This window comes from Trichosurus vulpecula, chromosome 3 (assembly GCF_011100635.1).
Source record: "Trichosurus vulpecula isolate mTriVul1 chromosome 3, mTriVul1.pri, whole genome shotgun sequence".
Classification (NCBI taxonomy): Eukaryota; Metazoa; Chordata; class Mammalia; order Diprotodontia; family Phalangeridae; genus Trichosurus; species Trichosurus vulpecula.
The window spans coordinates 289,211,666-289,234,220 of record NC_050575.1 but is presented as its reverse complement, the minus strand read 5'-3'; the positions used below and the strand labels follow the sequence as shown (position 1 = coordinate 289,234,220).

General features: G+C 38.8%; 1 protein-coding gene across 1 annotated transcript in view; it reads left to right on the top strand.

Moving 5' to 3' along the window:
• Positions 1 to 17,435, top strand: part of MIS18BP1 (MIS18 binding protein 1) — a 50,676-nt gene extending 33,241 nt beyond the window's left edge. Inside the window, exons 10-16 of the mRNA XM_036751342.1 lie at positions 4,773 to 5,667; positions 6,444 to 6,607; positions 7,674 to 7,834; positions 11,788 to 11,930; positions 13,711 to 13,798; positions 15,165 to 15,216; positions 17,141 to 17,435. Of these exons, the coding sequence (XP_036607237.1) occupies positions 4,773 to 5,667; positions 6,444 to 6,607; positions 7,674 to 7,834; positions 11,788 to 11,930; positions 13,711 to 13,798; positions 15,165 to 15,216; positions 17,141 to 17,244 (1,607 nt within the window). The 3' untranslated portion in view covers positions 17,245 to 17,435. The remainder of the gene's footprint in view (positions 1 to 4,772; positions 5,668 to 6,443; positions 6,608 to 7,673; positions 7,835 to 11,787; positions 11,931 to 13,710; positions 13,799 to 15,164; positions 15,217 to 17,140) is intronic.
• Positions 17,436 to 22,555: the final 5,120 nt, after the last annotated feature.

Below are 22,555 nucleotides of genomic sequence, written 5' to 3'. Positions count from 1 at the left end.
TAGAAGAGAAAAAGAGGCCACAAATCTGTGCTACATACAACTTGATTTTAAAATAAATATATAATAATTCAACATTCAGTTTGCTTATCTGTGTTTGTTTCTGACCCTTCTGTGCATTTTTTTTAAATGCTTCAATAATTCACACACACACACACACACACACACACACACCCCTGCGGCGCTGCATGCCCCACCCCCCAACACTATCACTAGTTCTCCAGAAGAAACTAATGACATTCTGGAGACAAGGAAAAGAAACAATTTCTGATGAGCAGAAAAAGGGAGAAGTTGTCTAGAAATCATTATGTATGCACAAGGAACTATTGACTAACATAGATTTTTTTTTAATATGGAAACAAGGACAAATAATAGTGAATTTAAAGGGCCATGGTCCTCAACCACAATATACTACCCAGTTCCTGAGAGGGATGCAGGGTACAGATTGAGACCCTTTTTTGGACATGGCCAAAATGGAAATCTGTTTTGCTTGATTATTCATATCGTTATAAGGATGCCCTTTTTCTAGAGGGAGGGGGAGGAGAGAGAGAAAAAACGTATTGTCTTTCTCCCTAAGCCCTCCCCCCACTCCTATCTTCCCTGTTACTGTAGAGAGCAAAATCATCTTCCCAGTTCTTCAGGCTCGCAACCTAGTAGTCATCCCCAGCTCCTCACTATCTCTCATCCTTCCTTATCCAGTCTATTGCCAAGGCCTGTCAGTTTTACCTTTTCAATGTATCTCAAATACATACCCTTCTCTCCTGATACTGCCACCACTGCTGCAGGGCCTTATCACCTCATGCGTGGATTACTGCATGCCTACTTTGAGGTCTCCATGCTCCAGTCCATCCTCCATTCAACCACTTAAGTGATTTTCCTAAAGTGCAGATCCGACCATCTCCCCTATTCAATAAACTCCAGTGGCTCCCTATTGCCTCCAAGATCAAATTCAAAATGCTCTGTTTGACTTTACAAAGCCCTTTATAACCTAGCCCCTTCCTACCTTTCCAGTCTTCTTACACCTTACTCCCTACCATGTACTCTTTGATCCAGTGACGTTGGCTTTCTTTCCATTTGTTCCAGAAACAACACTCCATCTCTTTTCTCTGGGAACTTTCTCTGCCTGTCCTCGCCTGGAATGTCCTCCTTCCTCAACTCCACCTACTGACCTTCCTGGCTTTCTTTAAGTCCCAACTGAAATCTCATCATCTACAGGAAAACTTTCCCAATCCCTCTTAATTCTAGTGCCTTTCTTCTGTTTTTGAGTCTTTTTTCAGTCTGACTTTTTATGACCCCATTTAAAGTTTTCATGGCAAAGGTACTGGAGTGGTTTGCCTTTTCCTTCTCCATCTCATTTTACAAATGAGACTGAGGCAAATAGAGTTAAGGAACTTGGCCAGGGTCACACAGTGAGTAAGTATCTAAGGCCAAATTTGAATTTAGGAAGATTTCTTCCTTACTCCAGGCCCAGCATGCCACCTAGCTGCCCATCCTTTGTCAGTTATTTTCCATTTATTCTGTACATAGCTTGCTTTGTATGTATTTGTTGCCTCCCTCAGTAGATTTTAAGGTCCTCGAGGGCAGGGAGTGTCTTTCAAATCCCCAGTGTTTAGTGTAATGCCCAGCACACAATAGGAGCTTAATTTGATTTATTGATTGATTGATTTTTGTTAGTTGAAAAAAATTCAAATGTTTTAAAAGCAGCATATTCCTAAAGGAATAGTTAGGATTTAAAGCTTAGGATGGGCTAAGGCTGGAGAGGAATAAGATCATTGATGATGATGACGATGGTGTTGTAGTGTTGTTGTATCTGACCCTCCTTCTTGAAGAGGACCATGACATCAGGGAAATGATAACATGACTTGCAGTTGACTTTGATTTGAGTGAGGGAGGGCTGTGCAAGGTCACCAGCCTCACTTTCTCCTCCAGAGCCATGTGGGTCCAGTGACCAGATAGTCATCAGGATGCCTGGAGATGACCCAGGACGCAATCAATGGGAGACCCAGGCTCTTTCATGCTAAGGCTTTTTCACGTGCTCACGTAGAGTGAGGTAACATCCGTTCAGTGAATAGGCCTCTTTAAGAAATGAGTCAAGGTGGGCAGCTAGGTGGCACAGTGAGTAGAGAACCAGCCCTGCAGTCAAGAGGACCTGAGTTCAAATCCAGTCTCAGACACTTGACACACTTACTTAGCTGTGTGACCCTGGGCAAGTCACTTAACCCCAATTGCCCTGCCTTCCCCCCTCCAAAAATAAAAAAAAACTTTAAAAAAAGAAAAAGAAATGAGTCAAGGGATGGCCCCTTTAATGAGAAAAAAAATCAAGCTGGGAGGGAAAGACTTCAGGGTTGCTGTTCCAAAGAGAAACAGTTACCATTGACATTCACTCTAAAGGCGGAGGGCCCAAAATATAGCCATTAAGTGGAGCTTGGAAAGAAAGGAAGGGAGGGAGGGAGAGATCACTGAATCCGTTCTCATGTACTAGATGGGACTTAGGCCCATAGGGGTAAGGTGATTTGCCCAGGGTCATAACAGGTAGTAAATAGGATTTGAACCTATGTCCTTTGGTTCCAAGTCCAGCAGTAAGGACAGAGACAAGAGTGATCCAAGAAGCAGTGAGGTACTATAGAAAGAATATTGGCTCTATGGGCAGAGGACCTGGGTTCAAATCTCCCAACACCTGTATGATGTAGGGCAAATTGCTTAACCTACTTTGGCCTCAGTTTCCTTAACTAAAAGATGAGGGGTTGGGACTCGACCCCCGAGTTCCTTTTTACCTCTAGATATATGATCTTGCCTTTAAGGAATTTACATTCTAGTGAGGGATGCAACATACACATCTATAATTATGTGCAGAACATATACAAAATATATACAAGGTAGTTTTAGAGAGAAGGACACCGTCAGTTAGGAGAATCAGAAAAAGTTTCATGTAGAAGATAGTGCTTAAGCTGGGGCTTGATGGGAGCCAAGGATTCCATGAATCAGAGGTGAGCTGAGAGTGCATACCAGCCATGAGGAACAGGCAGAGTAAAAGCAAGATGGAGTGTCCTGTGTGAGGAATACAAGTGTGCCGATACGGCTATGCTATAGAAAGCGTGGAGGAAAGACTGGAGAGGTAGGAAGGGGTCAGGTGAGGAAGAGCACTGAATGCTTAAGAGTCTGTATTTGATCCTATAAGTTATATAATCAGGAGCTGCTGGAGTTGATGAAGGAGCGGTGTTGATGTAGTCATGTCCACTGTGATAGCTATGTGGAAGATGGATTGGATTGGGGAAAGATGAAAAGCCTGGAGGTTAAATAGCCTATGGCAGTAGTTATGGCAAGAGGTTATAAGAGCCAAACAGAAGTGAGTGGAAGGAAGGGGATAGGTATACGTGAGAGATGTGGAGATAGAAATAAGGTTTAGTAACAGATTGGACATATCCAGGGCAAGTGTTGGAGTGAGGATTTTCAAGATTGACATCAGAGTTGCAACCCCGGGTACTGGAAAGACAGTGGTGCCCTTTATCACAATACAGAAGTTTAAAAGAAGGGAGGATGTGAAGGAAAACATAATGAGTTCTGTTTTGTATATATTAAATTTGAAATGCCTATAGGAATCCAATTCCAAATGTCCAATCAGCAGTTGGGGATGAGAGGTTAGAGTTCTGCTGGGAAGCCAGGGCTGGATATCTAGATCTGGGAGTCAAATGCATACAAATGATAATTGGATTTAAGGGGACTGATGAGGTCACCCAGTGAGACAGTACAGGAAGGACAAAAGAACCCAATACAGCCCATAGTTACTGGGCATGATATTAAGATAAGGATAGTTTCACACAGGGGCCTGAAGAAAAACAGATAGGGAGAAGTAGGAGCCAGCCTGGCCGTGAAACACTAAGACCAGCAAAAGGGTTTTATGTTGTTTTAAATTTATATTGGGAAATCTTGATAAAGGAAGTGATGGGGACTGCTACTGAGTTATACTGGAAATGATAGCTAGTGGTGAGGCAAAGGCAAAACTATTCAACTTCTGTTTGCTAAAAAAAATAAGCTTTTCACAATCACCCTTTAACAATATCTATTACAATTAAGGCAAATTCCCTTGAACGTCTTTTTAACATGCTCTTAGTCCATTTCAAGTAGTTACTAGATATACTTTAATGTAATAAAACTGAATTTCTTTTAAAATATCGTATAACTTTTAATTACAGAACTTAGAACTAGATCACACTGACTTTGACGATATGATAATAGTCCACATGGTTCATCATCAGAACCTGATAGGATTTTATCATTGAAAATGACACTAAAGGAGATGAATTACCATCTGCCTTGCTGCTGCACCCTAGAGGTCTTTCTGTCTGCCTTGCAACTGAAACTTCCTTTGTGTTTTGTCTACCCCATTAGAATGTGAGTTCTTTGAGAAAATAGACTGTCTTCAATTTCTTTCCCCAGTGATTAGTATGGTACTTTGTACATAGTATGTATGCTTAATAAGTGCTTTTATTCATTCATTCAGATCAATATAGACTTAAGGGATATTACATATCTCATTTTATTAGGAAAAAAGTGGTGTTCCTTTTTTGGGTATTATCTTCAAGTGCTATGGTAGCATATTGCTCAATACCACATGTGGTTTTGAAAAGCATTACTTTAATATGGTGGACAATATATTTTCTCTTAAGATTCATGTATTTTATTTACTAGCTATGAAATGCATTAAAACTTTTGTTTTTTTTTTTAATTTAAATTTGCATGTATAAATGTGTGAGTGACTAATTTTTTTTTTAAAGTAAGAAAGAAAGTAGCTAAAGATGTCACCCAAGAGTTGATTGAGTCCAGTGATACACAGTCTTCAAGGGAAGAGTTTCTTTCAGACACAGAAAAAATGGAATGTATGAATAATGTAAAAAAGAAACTTACTGTTGTGTTGACACCAATGAATGCTAGAAAAACATTGGAGCAAAAACTTAAAGATAACAATTTGTCCGCTGACACCATAAAAAAAGTCTCTGAACTTGTTTTGCCAAAGCATAAAGTAGAAAATGGTGGCAACAAATCTGACTTAAGGAAAAATAAAAACAATAAATTGTTAAGGTCTTTAGAAAAGACATTTGGAAGTGGCTTGGCACACAAAAGTGAGGATGAGGAAGATACTGGCATATATGCTTCAGTCACCATCAACCAGAAAATTAAAATGTCATCACCTCCAAAGGAGCAAAGTTCTACTTCTGACTCTGAGAGAAAGATAAAAAAGTCATTAAGACTAAAGAGAATTGAACCTTCTGGAAATATTTTGTCCCACAAAATTCAAACCAGGGTGACAGAGATCTCTAGTCAAGAAAGTGAAACAGAAGAGGAATCCAGAAAGAAGGCTCAATTTGGCGTGAAAACAAGGCAGAAGGATACCAAGGAAACTGTGGTTAATCAGTCAAAATGCAAAAGGAAAGATACTAGGAAAAGCCCAGTGATATTAGAAAGTGAAGACAGCGATAAAGATTTGCACTTCAAGACAAAGAAACCTACCTCTTCTTCCAACAAAACTGTTCGGAAGATTGGTAACAGGAAAAAGTTTTCATCAGCAGATGTGATAGGATCTAGAAAAGCAAAGGATCAGCCTTTGGAGTGTTTTCCAGATTTAATTAAAGAGGATAATGGTACTGAGAAGGAGTTACAGAAGTTTCAAGGGTGAGTAGTTTGATTTGATACTTTACTTTTTTCATTTCTCTAAATTTGTGTTGAGCCTTTTCCCTAAAATGTTGGTTCTTTAAATGAAAAAGTAATAGTGAGGCTCAGATTCAATCTAGCTCAGCTCAGATTGATCTGGCCCACTGGCATAAGTGTCACAAATGCTTAGGCTCCCTAAGAGTCTGCGCAATATGGTGAACCTTTAACAAACTTTGTCTTTTTCCTTGGCAAAAAAAAAAAAGTAATAGTGAAAGAAAGCCTAATAGTGAAATTCATCTATATTAGGTTGGAATCTGGAGCTAGCTCTTCACACAGTAATAGATAGATATTTATTTAGAGTACTGTGCCTTGTTCTGGGGAGACAAAGATAACGTTAGGACTGCAAAGCTGCTTAATGGGTTGGTTAATTGGATCTGCGAAGAAAATCTTAAAATATCCAATAGAAAAGAAAATGGAAGTTTAATAAATGGTTCCATGTATGAACAGGATTATTGTAAGGAAGCATGACTAGTTAGTTCCTTTTACCACTAAGGAAAAGACAAAAGGAATTGATTAAATGGAATGTAGTTAGTTAAGGAAGAGGGTGCTGTCCTGAGGCAGTTTTACAAAAGGGAGAGAATCAGCTATTTATATAATTTATAAATAGATAAATAGGATTTAGAAAGCTGATGTAATTCTTCAGGTTTTGATAGTTCTACTTCATCTTCACATATTTGAACTTTGGCTATTTTAAAGTTCTTGATTTAAAAAGCATATATGATTTTGGACTTCCATAGGGCTTTGTCATCTGTGCCAAAACAAAAGCACGGTTTCTGGTCGAATGTAGCCACCGCTATGGGTCCCGAACAATGCCAGAAGAAACATATGGAAGAGCACCAAGGAAGAGGTTCTCGGAAACGTGCCATCAAGAAAATGGTACCCAGGCCCAAAGTTCCAAATGGTAACCTCACAGTCCAGTAGTAGAGTTTACATGGTCTCAAAAGGGCAGATTACATAGGGTAGCCATTTACTTAACTGTCTAAATGCGTATTTTGCTTCTTTTGATAACTTAACTCTTGTTTTCCTTATTCCCACTTAAAGCTAAAACATTTTCTGGAAATCTTTGAATTTTGTAACTGGTAGGGATCTTAGTATCTAGTCTCCATGTTGCTTTTTAAAGCCTAGTTTAGTTTGAATTTTCTCTACAGGACTTTTCTTAGCCCCAGTTGTATATACTAACCCAGGAAGATGGTAGTTCACAAGTCATCTGAAGGTCTAGCCCACTGTTTCATGCAGCTACAGTCAGTCTGGGATAACTAGAACTTAACCAATAGTTTTCCCCAGTGCTAAGAAAGTCACCTCTCCCCCAGGAATGCTCAAGAAGCTAAGAATTACCTGGATGTCTAAGAAGACAGAAGTAGATTAGATTGTCAGCTCCTTGAGGTGTCAAGATCTGCCCTTTTTTTGTACCCCCAGCCCTTAGCACAGGGCTTTACACATAGTAGGCATTCAATAAATATTGATTGAGTATAATGATACTCAAACTTCACCTCATGGCTCTACCATAATTTAATGTTTTATACCACAGTAAAATCAGTAGCTTAGACACCTTCTTGGTGATTTTCTGGTGGTAACTAATTATCAACATAATTAAAACATCTGAACGTAACCATTTTCATAATATGAATAAGGACCCTATTAATCTTTGTTCCATTTCGATAATGATAATAACAATCACTGGTAATTATTTAGTGCTTTACAGTTTATAAAGAATTTTACATTCTTGTTGATATCTACTCCTTTGCTGAAATGTTATACAGGCCTTGTTTTCTGCCTTCCAGCTGCAGGCCACAGCATTAGTAGAATACCAAACTTAGAGAGTAGTGTATTTAAGGAAGCAGCAAATCATCAGAAACTGAGTTTACTATATGTGTATGCAAACTTTAGATTTTATTAAAGTTACTAACTTTCCAGCCCAAATAGCATGACTGATCAAATTCTTACCAAAATCTTTGCATGAATCAAAGGCACAGGAGTTGATACTGATACAAACCAACCTGTAAAGGTAACTGCCAGAGTGGGAACTCTAAAAAGAAAACAGCAAATGAGAGATTTCCTAGAACAGCTGCCTAAGGATGATCATGATGATATGTTCAGTGGATCACCTCTGCATAATCAAAGAATACAGGTAATAATTTTAAACAGGGAAGATGGCATTTTAAATGACTTTTTAAACTTTCGTTTTTGTATAAATTTAGTATTTGGCACTATTTAGACGAGAACAGGAGTTGACAAACTACTGCCCAAGGGCCAAATCTAGGCTGCAGCCTGTTTCTGTGTGACCAGCTAGCTAAAAATGGTTTTTACATGTTTAAATACAACAAAACTTTGTTTTAACATGTAAAAACTATTCTTAACTCTCGAGCTGTACAAAAACGGGCAGCTGGTCATATTTGGCCTACAGTTCGCCAACAACTGGACTGGGGTTTCAAATAAGCAGCAGACCTAGCTAAAGTGGATTAAAGGCCATATCTTCCATAGCTTGCTAGAGTGCATCTAATTGGGAATTGAAGGTAATTATATAAAAGGACTAATGTTAATATCTGTGACTGTTTTTATACACATATGTGAGAATGCAAACACACACACCCACACACCCTTTTCCCTTTACCTTGGGCTCAGAGGCAGTTTTTAGACTGACCTGCCAGAGGCACTAATGGTTCTCTCCCCTCCAATATTGAGCTTCCTGGGGTTGCACCCTCTGGGGTACACCTTCATTATCCTTTCCCTGACATAGGCTTTGACTTATCAAGAGGAGCTAATACTAAAGGAAGAAGATAATGAAATAAAAAGTGACATTAAGCCTGATGATTTCCTGTGTCCCCAGGGGGAATTTTGAAGCTTGAAGAGAAAAGTTCTCTTTTTCTCTTGCTAGATTTTGACCGAAAGATGACTTCTCTAATCCTCAAAACAAATTCCTAATCCAAGAGTCCTCAACCTTATATGCATCTGACCCATAGAAATGCATGCATTCTTTTGAACAAACCTACAGGTTGGAAAAGTTAATTTAAATAATTGATTCTTTAGTAATCATTTCTCTCAATATAAATCTGCCACTTGTACTAATGTGCTAATTTTCCTTGAGCACTTTTTAACCAGAATGTAATATATCCTTTTTACTAGAAACCACAGTGTTCCAGACAGCATATATTTATACACATTGGAAGTACATGCTTGAGGTGAGACACTTTAGGCGTGGACCAGTGTATGTACCCTCAGATTCAGTTCAGAGGTTGGTTAGTTTTTCAGAATAGCTTTCTATCCCACCCCTTTTCATCCCCTACAACTATCTATCCTACTTATCTTCTGCCCTTTGTAGCTAAACTTCTTAAAAAGACTGCCTACAATAAGTGGCTCCACTTACTCTCCTCTTACTCTCTTCCAAACTTAACATTCCACCAAAGCTGCTCTCCGCAGTGTTACCAATGATCTCTTAATTGCCAAATCCAGTGGCCTTTACCCAGTCCTCATTCTCCTTGACCTCTCTGCAGCTTTTGAGGCTGCTGATCACTCTCTCCTTGATACTCTCTTCTCTAGGTTTTCAGGACACCACTCTCTCCTCCTGGTTCTCCTCCTACCTATCTGACCATTCCTTCTTAGTCTAATTTGTTAGATCCTCATGCAGGTCATGCCCTGTAACCATAGGCATCCCTCAGGATTCTGTCCTGGGCTCTCTTATCTCTCTGTATTACTTCACTTGGTGATCTCATCAGCCTCCATGAAGTTAATGCTGAAGATTCTCAAATCTCCCTATCCTATACTAGTCTCTCTGCTCACCTGCAATCTCACATCTCCAACTACATTTAAAACATCTTGAACTGGATATCCAGTAGACATCTTAAAACTCAACATGTCCAAAACAGAACTCATCTTTCCTCCTAAACACTCTCCCTACCTTCTCTATTACTTTAGAGGGCAACACTATCTTCCCAGTCCCTCAGGCTCACCATGTAAGAGTCACGCTTGACTCTTCTCTGTCTCTCATCCCCCAGATTTGATCTATTACCAAAGCCTGCCAATTTTACCTTTGCAACACCTCTTGAATACTCCCCCTTCTCTCCTCTGACACTGCCACTACTCTGATGCAGGCCCTTATCTAGTACCTGGACTATTGCAATAGCCTGCTGGTGGGTCTCTCTGCCTCAAGTCTCTCCCCATTCCAATCCACACTCCATTCAGCCACTAGAGTGCTTTTCCTAAAGTGCAGATCAGATCATGTCACTCTCCCCCCAACCCCATCAATAAACTCCAGTGCCTCCCTACTGCCTGCAAGATCAAATACAAAAATGCTCTATTTGGCATTCAAAGCCCTTCCTGACCAGTCCCTCCTACCTTTTCAGTCTTCTTCCACCGTATACCCTGCTATACACCCTTCAATCCACTGACACTGGCCTCCTGGCTATTCTGTGAACAAGACATTTCATCTCTTGGCTCTGGACATTTTCTCTGGCCACTGTCCACCATGCCTAAAAGGCTCTTCCTGCTCAACTCTGCCTATTGACTTTCCTGACTTCCTTTAAATCCCAGCTAAAATCCCTAATGCCTTCCTCTGTTAATTATTTCCTATTTATCCTGTGTATAGGCTGCTTTATAGATATTTGTTTGCATGTCGTTTCATTAGATTGTAAGTTTCTTGAGAGTAGGGATTGCCTTTTGCCTCTTTTTGTATCGTTAACACAGTGACTAGCACATAATAGACAGACACTTAATAAATGTTTTTGATTCATTCATTTTATATTCTTTGTTACAGGGGATAAGCTATGGGGGGGGAGGGGAAGGGGGATATAAAATAAGGATGATGTACAATCAAAAGTGGTAAATAAAATTTTATGTATAAAATAAATTTAAATCATATTTCACATGGGTAACTATTAATTCCAACTGGCATTTACTCAACATTGAGATTATTAGAGTATAAATAAGATCAAATGTTTTATCTTGATACCTAAAAGAACAGAAATGAATATTAATCCTTATACTCTAATAGTTTGTTTGGTACTTTCTACCTCTGCAGGTTATCATTCATCCCAGGCTGTATGTTGTTTTCATGGCTTTTCATAAATTCATTGTGGGTGCATCAAGCATGTTAGAAACCCAGTTGATACCCAGTCTTTGAGTGTGAGAATGCTCCTTTTAACATCAAAAAATTTCAGGAATCCCCACATGATGATAATTGTACTATTAGCATCTGGCAATTGAAAATATATAATGAAAAGCTATTACAAATTCAGTAGCTTTTTGATGGTTTATATTTTATAATCGTAATACATCAACATCTATAAATGAGAGGCAACATGGCATAGTGGATAAAGAGCCAGCCACAGTGTGAGGAAGACCTGGCTCAAGCCTGCCTCTGACTCCTACTGACCGTGGGACCCTTGGCAGCTCATTTAACTTTTTTAGTACCCTGGGCAGCACCCTTGAGACTTGAGTTGCAGTGCAGGTGCTCATGTGCATGGTAGTGGGAGTTCCCTAATTGAGTGAAGTTACAGGTTCAGTCCTCATTTACATACATATACCACCACCACCCAGATAATTTATATTCAATTTATAGGAGGTTTGTTTTCCATATTTATTACATTGTTACTTAATGATCTACACCCCTTATAGTGATTCTTATTCTTTCTCTACCTGCCCTCCCCAGGCCATATGTGCATCCTACAAATTGGGAACCATTTTTCTAGGTATTTTAATATTTTATAGTTGCCAAGGCAATACTTAGGCTATTCTAAATTTTGTTTTTAATTATCAGACACTATTTTTCTCTCCTACTCTTTGTAATCTTTGTCACAAGTAAACAGGCAAAACAAATGTCTATATTGGCCATGTCCAAAAATGCATATCTGATTCTGCATATTAGTCCATTGCCTCCCTGTCAGGAGGCGGGCAGTGTCATGGTGGATCAGAGTTCTCAAGGCTTCTAATATTGTTTGGGGCCATCCTTCCATTGTCTCTTATTCTCACTATGTGACCAAGCCACACTTCCTTTTCTGGTCATATGGGTACTTGCCATTGGTTCCTTATAAACGTACTGAGGTAATAAGAAAGGTATGTATGTATCATTATCATTTTCTTTTCTAGTTACCAAATTTCGAAGTCAGTCAAGATGATGATTTCCTACATATGGACAGAGATCCAACAACTCCATCTTCAGTTATTTATCCCTTGGCAAAAACCCCCCAGTGTCAGCATGTCAGCCCTGGTATGCTGGAATCTGTAAACAGGTAATATAGGTTTATATATGGGGTAAAGAATATGTCTTTTAAAACTTTAGAAGAAAAATAAAATAGAACAAACAAGTTTCCTCTTTATTCCATATACAATTAAAGTAATTGGTCAGTTGACAAAACAGAGGTCAGGAAATAAGATTTCTGTCTCCCACATTTGACCTAATCACTTAATCACTAAAGTACTTTTTTTTGTTGTTGTAATACCAATGTTTCTTTTTTTTTTTTTATTGCTTCACTAGGTACCTATGTTATTTGCTTAAGTATATTTTCTAGTGATGGTGGAAAGTAAATTTTTTTAAATGTCAAGACCTATAATCATCAGAGTTGTCTTCCTTAACAGATTTCCTGTTTTTTAGTGTACCCTGTGAAACCAGCATTCAAAATCGAACACAGTATTCTAGCTATTGACTGATCAGTGCAGAATATAATGGGACTATTGCACCCCATGTTCTGGATGTTATGTTTTTATTAATAAAAGTATAAGGTTGCATTAACTTTTTGGTAACCATGTTATATTGGTAATTCATTGAGCTTGCAGCCCACTAATGCCCCCAGTACCTGGTATAGTGTCTGGCGTATACTATAAACTTGATAAAGGCTTATTGAATGATTAGAACTTTTGAGAGTTCAAATTACGTTGTCACTTCCTAAAAGTTGCTTTTGCATGTCTACATGCAAATTAGTGCTTTTAAGAATCTGAGTTAAACATTTAGTTTGTGGGCTTAAGAATACTATGCTTTTATAAAAAAAAATAAGGAGAAAATTTTTCTCTAAACTGAAAACAATTTAAAATTCATGTCCATCACAGGGTGAGTTGAGGATGAAGGGAAGATAGCTAAAAGAAATAAAATGAAATTAAGGGATGAGAGAGTAACTTACTGAGAGAGGGAGATAGGGAGAGATAGAATGGGGTGGATTATCTCCCATAAAGGTGGCAAGAGGAAGCAGTTCTAGGAGAGGAGGGGAGCGGGCAGGTGAGGGGGGAATGAGTGAACCTTGCTCTCATCAGATTTGGCCTGAGGGGGAATACCATACATACTCAGTTGGGTATCTTACCCCACAGGAAAGAAGAGGGAGGAAGATAAAAAAAAAAAAATAAAAGGCAGGGGGATGATGGAGTGGAGGGCAGATGGGGGTGGAGGTAATCAAAACAAACACTTTGGAAAGGGGACAGGGTCAAGGAAGAAAATTCAATAAAGCGGGATGGGTTGGGAAGGAGCAAAATGTAGTTAGCCTTTCACAACATGAATATTGTGGAAGGGTTATACATAATAATACATGTGTGGCCTAGGTTGAATTGCTCAACTTCTTAGGGAGGGTGGGTGGGAAGGGAAGAGGGAAGGGAATTTAGAACTCAAAGTTTTAAAATCAGATGTTCAAAAACAAAAAAACTTTTTGTATGCAACTAAAAAATAAGATACACAGGCAATGGGGCGTAGAAATTTATCTTGCCCTACAAGAAAGGAAGGGAAAAGGGGATGAGAGGAGAGGGGGGTGATAGAGGGGAGGGCTGACTGGGGAACAGGGCAACCAGAATATACGCCATCTTGGAGTGGGGGGGGAGGGCAGAAATGGGGAGAAAATTTGTAATCCAAACTGTTGTGAAAATCAATGCTGAAAACCAAATATGTTAAATAAATAAATTGCATTAAAAAAAAAAATAAAATGTAAAAAAAAAAAAAAAAATTCATGTCCATTTAACTGTTGCTCTGTAACTACTTAGACCTCATGGATTATCTGTGTTCATTTGAAATGCTAATTTGTATTTTTGCAGGAAAGACTGTGATAAATATGTGTTTCAAATGCAAAAGGAGAATAAAAGTCATGGTGGTATGGTGTGGGCCAATGTCAAGAAGAAAGTGGTAACATTTTTTATTCTTATTATTAGTCTTCAAATTTCCTTCATTCATGGAAAACAGAACCAAAACATTTATTCAAACACCAGAGAGCCAAATCCATGGTAGCAACAAAGAAGTCTATTCACAGTAACAGTGCAGGGGCCACCACCTCCCCCAAGCTTTCCCCCTACTAGGGCCTTCCCACAAAGGAACACTCACAGCCAGCTATCTCTGTCTGCCTCCTCTCCCTCCCTCCCTCCCTCTTTCCCTTTCTCTCTCTCTCCCTCTCTCCACCCCCACTCCAACTGCTCTGACCAACTTCCTTCCTTCTTAGTTCTACCCATTCAGGAAGCTCCTCCCACCACAGGCTTCATGTGACTCAAGCTCATGTGACTTAGGCTTCCATGTGACTTAAGCAGATCACATAGGCCTGTTAATAGATGGGAAAGACCTTCCCATTAAGCAAAAATACATTAACAGTACAATGGAATAGTTGGTTTTGAAGCCAGTTTGAGACTGGTTGAGCTTCTTTAAGCGTGTCAAAAAAAGAAAGCCATAGTCATATTTTAAGAAGTAGACAAAACTCAGATTTTTCTAAAATCCTTTTTTACTTTTTTCCTATGAAAAATGAAAACTTTTGTTTTTTGATAAGGAAAAAATATGGATGTTGTTCACTTAAGCTAAGAATCAATGTTATGTATGATAGAGAAAACACTAAAATGAAAGTTAGGTAAGTGTGGACCTTGGGCCTGGCTTTGCCATTGACTCTCAGCATGACCTACAATCTACCACCAACTTGGCAAATCACTTTCTGACCTTTTGCTTTCTTGTATAAAATGAAAGGGTTGGACTCATTGATCTGAAAGGGCTTTTCAAGTTCTAAAATGTTGTTTCTGGAACTACACAGACTACTTTTGATTTTATTTTAACCTAAAATGCCTTATAATTACTGAAAGTCTACTAAACCTTGTTGCCTTAGACTCCATTTTCCCATCTCTTATAAATACTATTTTGTATTGGCAGAGACTTTGAAGAGCTAATCTCCAGTGTAGTGCTCTATGCCAGCAACTTCTTATTCTTAGGATATTAGCCTTTTGTTTGAGATTTATTTATTTACTCTTTTTATTCAAACCATCATTTAAATAATAAATTCATTAAGTTCCTAGCAATTGAAGTTAATGTATTGAAGCCGAATTAATTTAGTGGATTGAGCAGTTAATACATTCAGAAAACTACTGTAAGTTTGTGAGTGCAAGCATAATCACCTTTGTATTAATTGTTTATCATAGTAAATTTAGTAAAGTATACCATGTTATTAAAATGAAAACCAATTCCTAACAGATGGAACAGATGGTCCTATCCAGTTCTGAAGTTTTGTGATTCTTTTTAGGTTGGATCTGATTTTACAACTCCAACATCTAGAAGAGCTCAGTTTAACAAAGGTCAGTAACATTTCATATAGTGTTGTATGAAAGAAGGACTAAGTTAGCATTTTAGTGCTCCCTTCCTAAAAAGTGAAGAGGTTTTAATAGCCTTTAAAACAGATATGCTTAAGGCACATATACTTCATGACATCTTACCATGCTTTTGAGATGACCTTGTGAAAAGAGTGTCAAGTACGCCAGAGCTCAGAATAAGTTCAAGCTGATAGGGAAAGTTAAAAATATGAAGGGGTTTTTGTTTTGTTTTTTACATATGTTGGGAAAAGTAGGGGGTGGGGATGGGACCACTGCTCAAGGTTGATGGAATGAATAATAATAATGGATGAAAGCCACTTAACTTTTACTTTGCTTCTATTTTCCCTGACAAGGAGAATAACCTTTTGATTGAAAAGGACAGAAGAAAATGGATGATAGGGAGTTGATATTTAAAATAAGTAGGGACATAGTAAGAGAGTATCTAGCTACTACCCTTGATGACTTGAATCTTCAAGCCCGGATGAATTACATTTCAAGATAGTGAAAAAACTTGAAAATGTGACTCTTGAACTAGGTAGTGAGCTTTGAAAAATGATGGAGAAACAGGTACAACAGGATTTGAGAAGAGCAAAAGTACTAGTTTTCCAAAAGCAGAATAGAGGCTACAAACTGTAGATCAATGAGTTTGGCTTGGATTCCTGGCAAAATTTTAGACTGCACTATTAGTGCCTAGGAAGTGATGATCATCAAGAGCTTGAGTAGCTTAACCTTATGGGGTTTTTTGAGAGTTATTACCTGTCTCTGGGCTATCGAGGGTATCTTGTAGTTTACCTAGATTTCTGCAAAGCATTTGACAGTCTCTTATACTATTCTTGTGGAAAGATGGTGAGAGAAATGTGAACTACATGGTGAAATAGTTGTTGTCTGTTCTTGAGGAGGACCAAAATGAAATCACCATGTTAAAAGTCAAGTTACAGTGCATCTAGCTGTGGCTGATGAGAACAAAATGAGCTCAGGATGCTCTGCTACCAGTGGGGCACAAATCATCCGTGTGAACATTTGGGGTGGATTCTCTAAATTTTTGGATCTTGCATTTTTTTTGAGCTATCTTCAATTCTGCTTTGCTCTCTGATGAGAGCATGTCATGCTGTGAGGTTCCTGTACCCATGTTTCCCATGTCACACAATCAGGTCTGAAGTTCTTAAGAGAGACCTTGACAATATCCTTGTATTGCTTTTTCTGACCACCATGTGAGCGCTTGCCCTGTATGAATTTTCCATAGAATAGTCTTCTTGGCAAGCATACACATTTGGCATTTGGACAGCGTGGCCAGCCCATGGTAGGGGTATACAGTGTGTTCAGGGAAGCCTAGTGGTGTGAGATGGTAAAATACCCTTGGGTGGTTTGGGAATTGTTTGAATGGCCAGACTCCTAGCAATCTGGAGTAGAATCCTTCCAAGGATCAGTATTTATCCCTGTACTAATTAACATCTCTATTGACGATGTAGATGGCATCCATATTAAATATATAGCTAAAACAAAGCTAAGTGGGCTAGCCAACATTTTGGCTGACAGCATTGGGTTCCAAAAAGATCTTGACAGGCTAGAACTTTGTATCAGATCTAATTAGTGCTCTTTAGAAGTGGAGTGGGCTCCCTCAAGACACAGGAACTCTTTGAGCAAAGGCTGCATGACCTCTTATTAGGTATGTTGTAGAGAGGGGGGTTTTGTTCAGAAATGGGTTGGGCTAAAAATGACCTCTGATGTCACTTCTAATTCTGAAATCCTTTGATTCTGGGATCTGTATTTTTTACTATTTATGTGTGTTGCTCTCAATTGGACAGATTTATCATTCTATTTCTTAGAAATGTTGTATTGCCATATTTATTTACATTATTTGCATTTATAAAATTGTTCATCCTTTTCCTTAAAACTCTTTCGATTACAGGACTTAAATCTGATATTGGAAAACTCTTCAGTCATACGACAAAATTGAATTTTGATGAAGAAGAACAAGATGACTATTTCTCCAACTCTGATTCTGCAGAGTAAAATCAGAACACATGAATTCTAGAGTTTATTTAACACCGTAACACACACTTGTATATAAAGTACAGTGCATTTGTATTAATTTGAAATGCCAATATTTTCTTTGTGAGATTGTTTTACATAAATGTTTGTTTTTTACTTTTCTGTTTAGTGTACAAATTAAGCATTTCTCTCTACTTTCCTTGCTAGTTTTCAAAGAGATGCAAATCTTACTAAAAAATGTAAAAAACGTTTCTTTTTTCTTTGTAAATACTTTTTATAAGTGATTGTTTATCTGATGTTGAAAATATATATATATGTATATATAGTTGACAACTCTTCTGCAGCATTGGTTTGTTTACTTTATGAATGAATTGTTTCAAATAGATATTAGGAAAAATCATACCCTTAGACCCTGAGAAATTCTCACTAAATGCTGTATGGTGATTTTAGTTTGTTCATAGAAGCCTTGTAATACCAAACATGCCCATGTGTATATGTATAACTTTCCCAGAGTGTTGGATCTAGTTTTACTAACATTAGAAGTTCTACCTGCTTTTACCTTTCTGGGATACAACTTTCTTTTACAATTCATTTTTTTTCCCCAACTTTATGCTGAATTCCAGTGAGGATTTCATACAATCCAAAATAAATTGATAGTGGTTACTAGTTTGATACTTGGGCCCACTTGTATATTTGAATGTGAAGGTGAGTCCCAATGGTGGATGACTAGAAAACATTATAAAAAATAACCCCCAAGGCTTTAGGCAAATTTATATTCAGTTAGAATATCATCTGTTACATTCCAGGTTTAAGTTTGGGCAATGGTTTTCTCTATATGAACTCATTTCAAATCCCAGTGAGTGTTTTTCCTTCTACTAATGACAGTCTCAAACTAGCTCTTTTGAAACAAGAATTTTTTCATTTATTCTGTTGTTTTAGAAGTTGGCATAGAAACCATCACCTGCAGTTATGGTCCATATTCACCTACCTCTAGTCCACAACCAGCTTAGTTGTACAAATAAAGCTCTGATGTTTTTGTATTTGTCGGTGTAATTTTGACCTGGCCACCAAGTGGCTACCAGTAGGTTTGATGGTTTGGAGTTGAGGTAGGAAGTATGTGGTGGTCCAACAGTTCCCTCTCCTGTGCAGTTTCAAACCAACCAAAAAATTTCCCTTGGCTTTAAGTAGAAAAAGCAAAAACTTTTTTTCTTTCCATGTTCCTCCTTTCCATCATCTTCAAGAAAAGATTTAGTGTGTAGCAAGGTTGTGGGATTTATAGAAGTTCCAGGAGGGGAAGCGTAAGATAGGCATGTGATAAATATCCTGTAATATTATCCTTTAAATTAGGTTGAGGGGATTACCTACAAATTAAGATGCTGAATGAAATCTGGACAGATCTCGAATTGAAAAATAAAAGGACTATATAGAATCAAAATTTTATAGAAAAGTCTTAAAGGGAGCTTCCAGATATTTGGCCAGACTTCATAAGATACTCTTGGAGGCCTAGGAACAGATCTGATTTACCACACAACCAAATTAGAGCAAGTTTTGGAACCCAGGACTTGTCATTCTTAATCTGGGCCTCTTTTCATGTGCCATGCTACCTCCCAAAATTAACTCTATGATTTTAATAAATGAGTTGAATAAATTCAGGAATTGCAAAATATTTTTGATGCTGAACTAGTATTATGTTAGGATCTGAAGGAATAATTTGAAAAAGGGGATTGGCCTATTTCTGTACATTAACGGCAGTTTCTAAATGAGTGATTTTGTTGTACTTTAGTCATCACCCCTGAAAGATCAATCTTTACACAGAATTTACCTAGCTTAATGAGCTTTCACAACTAGCTAGCAGAGGTCTCCAGACATTATGGAATGCATTGTGGCCATCATAGCTGGACCGGCCCATTCCAGACACATCCAGATCACAGTGAAGATTAGTCAATAGAATTACAAGTCACAACTTAATTGTAAACTTGCAACTCAAGGCATACTAATGCTTCCAAATGTATCCTGTAAAACCATGCTCTGGGACCAAGTTAAACATGAAAATATGTTCTAAGATGCTTGGGATAACTGAAGTCCCTTAAGATGAATACAAATGGCTTGATTTTATACTGAATTTTAAAATGGTGCTTTAGGATTTCCAACCAATGACCTAAAATCCCTTCTTCAATATGTAGCATATTCTTTTTTTCTGAATTCCTTACCAAATCTTCTGATTTTTCCCTTACTTGCATAATATGCAAACATTTTAATAAAATTATCTTCCTATATTTTATGAGCCCTTTTCCTCCAGTTAACAATTGTGAACTGGCTTAACAGAAAATCTTTAATGAATATTATTGGTAAGGGAATAATAGCATGTAGAGTGCAAAGCTGATAGCTAGCCTCAGAGCCAGGAACATGTGGATCCAAGTCCTCCCTGTGACACATAGTGGCTGTGTGACCCTGGAGAAGCCAAGCTCTCCGTGCTTTAGGCAACTCTCTTCTCTGCAGACAAGGTGCTGGCTTACATTGGTAGAAGGAGTTTCCTCTCATGGCCAGGGAGTGGGGGGGGGGGTCCCTATACCAGTGTAATCTCAACTCCATTCCTTAAGCTAGTTTTGATAGTCTGCTATGCTATGCTGCTTAATGAGATGAAAAGATATGAACTACATGAGAATAGTTACATGCACTGGGAACAAATTGACTGGACTCAGAACGTTTTTAATCCAGTGTGAAATATCTGAAAGGCAATTGGTGATGTGAGACTACAGATCAGCAGAGAGACTCAAGCAGGATAGGTAGTTTTGAGAATCATCAGCAGAGAGCTGGTAATTAACTCCATGGGAGGTGATAAGATCACCAAGTGAAGTAAGGGGAAGAGAAGAAAACCCAGGACAGGATTCTAAGGGACACCTATGGTTAGGAGGCATGCTTTGGAGGAGGATCCCCCAAAGGAGACTGAGGAGTGGTCAAATGTTGGAGGAGAACCAGGAGACAGTGGTGTCCCGTAAAACTAGAAAGAAGAGAGTATCGATGAGGAGAGGGTGATTAACAATGTCAAGGAGAGAGGTCGAGAGTGAGAGATCATTGGTAACTTTGGAGAGAGAAGTTTTGGTGGGATGGTGAGGTTGGAAGCTGGGTTGTAAGAAGAAGAAAGAGGACAAAAATTGGAGGCACTTATCATAGATGGCCTTTTCAAAGAATTTAGCTAGAAAGGCCATAAGAGATATAGGATGATAGTGGGGTTGGAAGCATCAAGAGGGTTTTTTTTCAGGATGAGGGAGACATGGGCATGGTTATAAACAGTGGGGAATGAGTCAGACAGGAAGAAATTGAAAATAAGTGAAAGGGGGTGATGGGTGAACTGTTAAGAGGAGATGGGATGGAATGGGATTGCTTGAACAAGTAAGGGGTAAGCTTTGGTAAGGTAAGGAGTGAGGCTACTTCATTGTGTGAGACAGGAGTGAAGGAGGAAAATATGACAAGGCACCTGAAAGAGGAGATGAGGAAAAGGGGAAAAGAGGGAATTCACAGTGAATAGCACCAATTTTTTCTGTAAAATACGAGTCTGGGTCTTAGCTGAGAGAGTGGGGGGAAGGGGAAACATAGAAGGTTTGAGGAGGGACAAAAAGGTTTGGGAGAGCCAATGTGAAGAATGGGAAAGTGAGTTGATAAGGGAGGTATAATAGGATTACCTAGCAGCAGTGAGAACCCAGTTGAGATTGTAATGGACCTGTTCAGAATGATTGCATTATTTTCTCCAACTTTGTTCAGCCACAGGTGTAGGAAGCAAGTGATGTGAGAAGTGATCCAAGGCTGAGGCTTGGCTAAGCCTAATCAGTGATATGATAGGGGGGCTAGAGATTCAAGGGCAAGGACAGTGTATAGCTGAATTGATTCACCAAGGGGTCAAGGTAGGGAAAAAGAGGAGAGAGTGGTTAGTGAAGGGGAGATGGCCTAGGGGAGAATTTAGGGGTCAAGTGATTGGAAGTTGTGGAGTGGATGAAGAGTAGGTTTTTGTGAGGGAAGGAAGAGGGAGAAGGGAAAAGCTAATAGATTATGGTTGGATAAGGGGATTTCAGAATTCTTGAACATAGAGGTGATACATTTGTGAGTACTGGAGAGATCATACATAAAGATGTATGAACATCTTTGTGTAGCTGAGGTTGGGTCAAAGAGTAGCTCATGAGTAGTGAATAAATTGAGGAACTGAGTGGTTAGGGTGTTTGAAGGAGAGTAAATACATGTGTTGAAGACCTCCAGTGTAAGGGCAGGAGTTGGGGAGGAGAGAAAAACTATAAGTCAAATGTCAAATTCATTGAGGAAGGAAGGAGAATATAGACAACAGCTACCAGGATTTTGTTTGGGTGGTAGATATGAATAGCATTAACCTCAAAGGAAGAAGAGAAATTATTTAGTGATAGTGCAAGTGGCCATAGGGAGCAAGGAATATTCCAAATCTCCTGCCTAGGCCCATGAGTTGAGGAAAATGAGTAAAAGTGCAGCCAATACTTGAAAGGGTGGCAGGGGAGGGGGTGGGATGGGTTGTCATCAGAGGAGAGCCAGATTTCAGAAATAGTAGGTAGTAGGAAGAAGTGGAAGAAGAAAAGATTTATGATGAAGGGATATTTTTTGCCCATAGAAGAGACATTCCAGAAGGCACAGTAGAAGAGTTGGGTAGTGTTTGCTTGAACCGGGTGGGAAGGCTTGTTGGTGGGGGTGGGGAAATGAGGTTTTAGATGATAATCTACAAGTGTTCAAAGTCACTGGGATGTGAAGGGTAAGATGGGATGTGAGAATATTCATCGTTGAATGGAGGGCGCTCTATCCACTACCCCACCTAGCTGCCCTATGGACCCCAAACCTTTCTCTAAAATGAAGACCTATCTTTTTAATACCAACATCCATTCTACTACTACTATTTGGTTATGAGTCACTGGACACCAAAAAAAAAGTATTCAAAGGGCATTAGAGAAGGACAGTGGGAGTGAGCAGGCTACATAGCACAATAAATAGGCCATCTATGAAGAAAGGATGGAGATACCATCAAAGAAATGTATGACCAGAAAAGGGAGATGAGCTGGTCACAAGATGAGAGCAAGAGATACACACTTGAAGGCCCATAGGCTCCACTAGTAATGTCACAATATCAAGTGAAAGTATTTGCTCTTTCCTGAATTTAGAGGAGAATGTGGCCAGGCGTTATAAGAATAAGCGGGATCAGACAGGTTACGATCTGCACTGTCGGAAGGAACAACTTCTTGATGAGATCACAGAACCATCTGAGAATTTGGGTCGGCTCTCTTTGGACTTAAAGGGCAGAACCAGGAACAAGTGAAAGCTG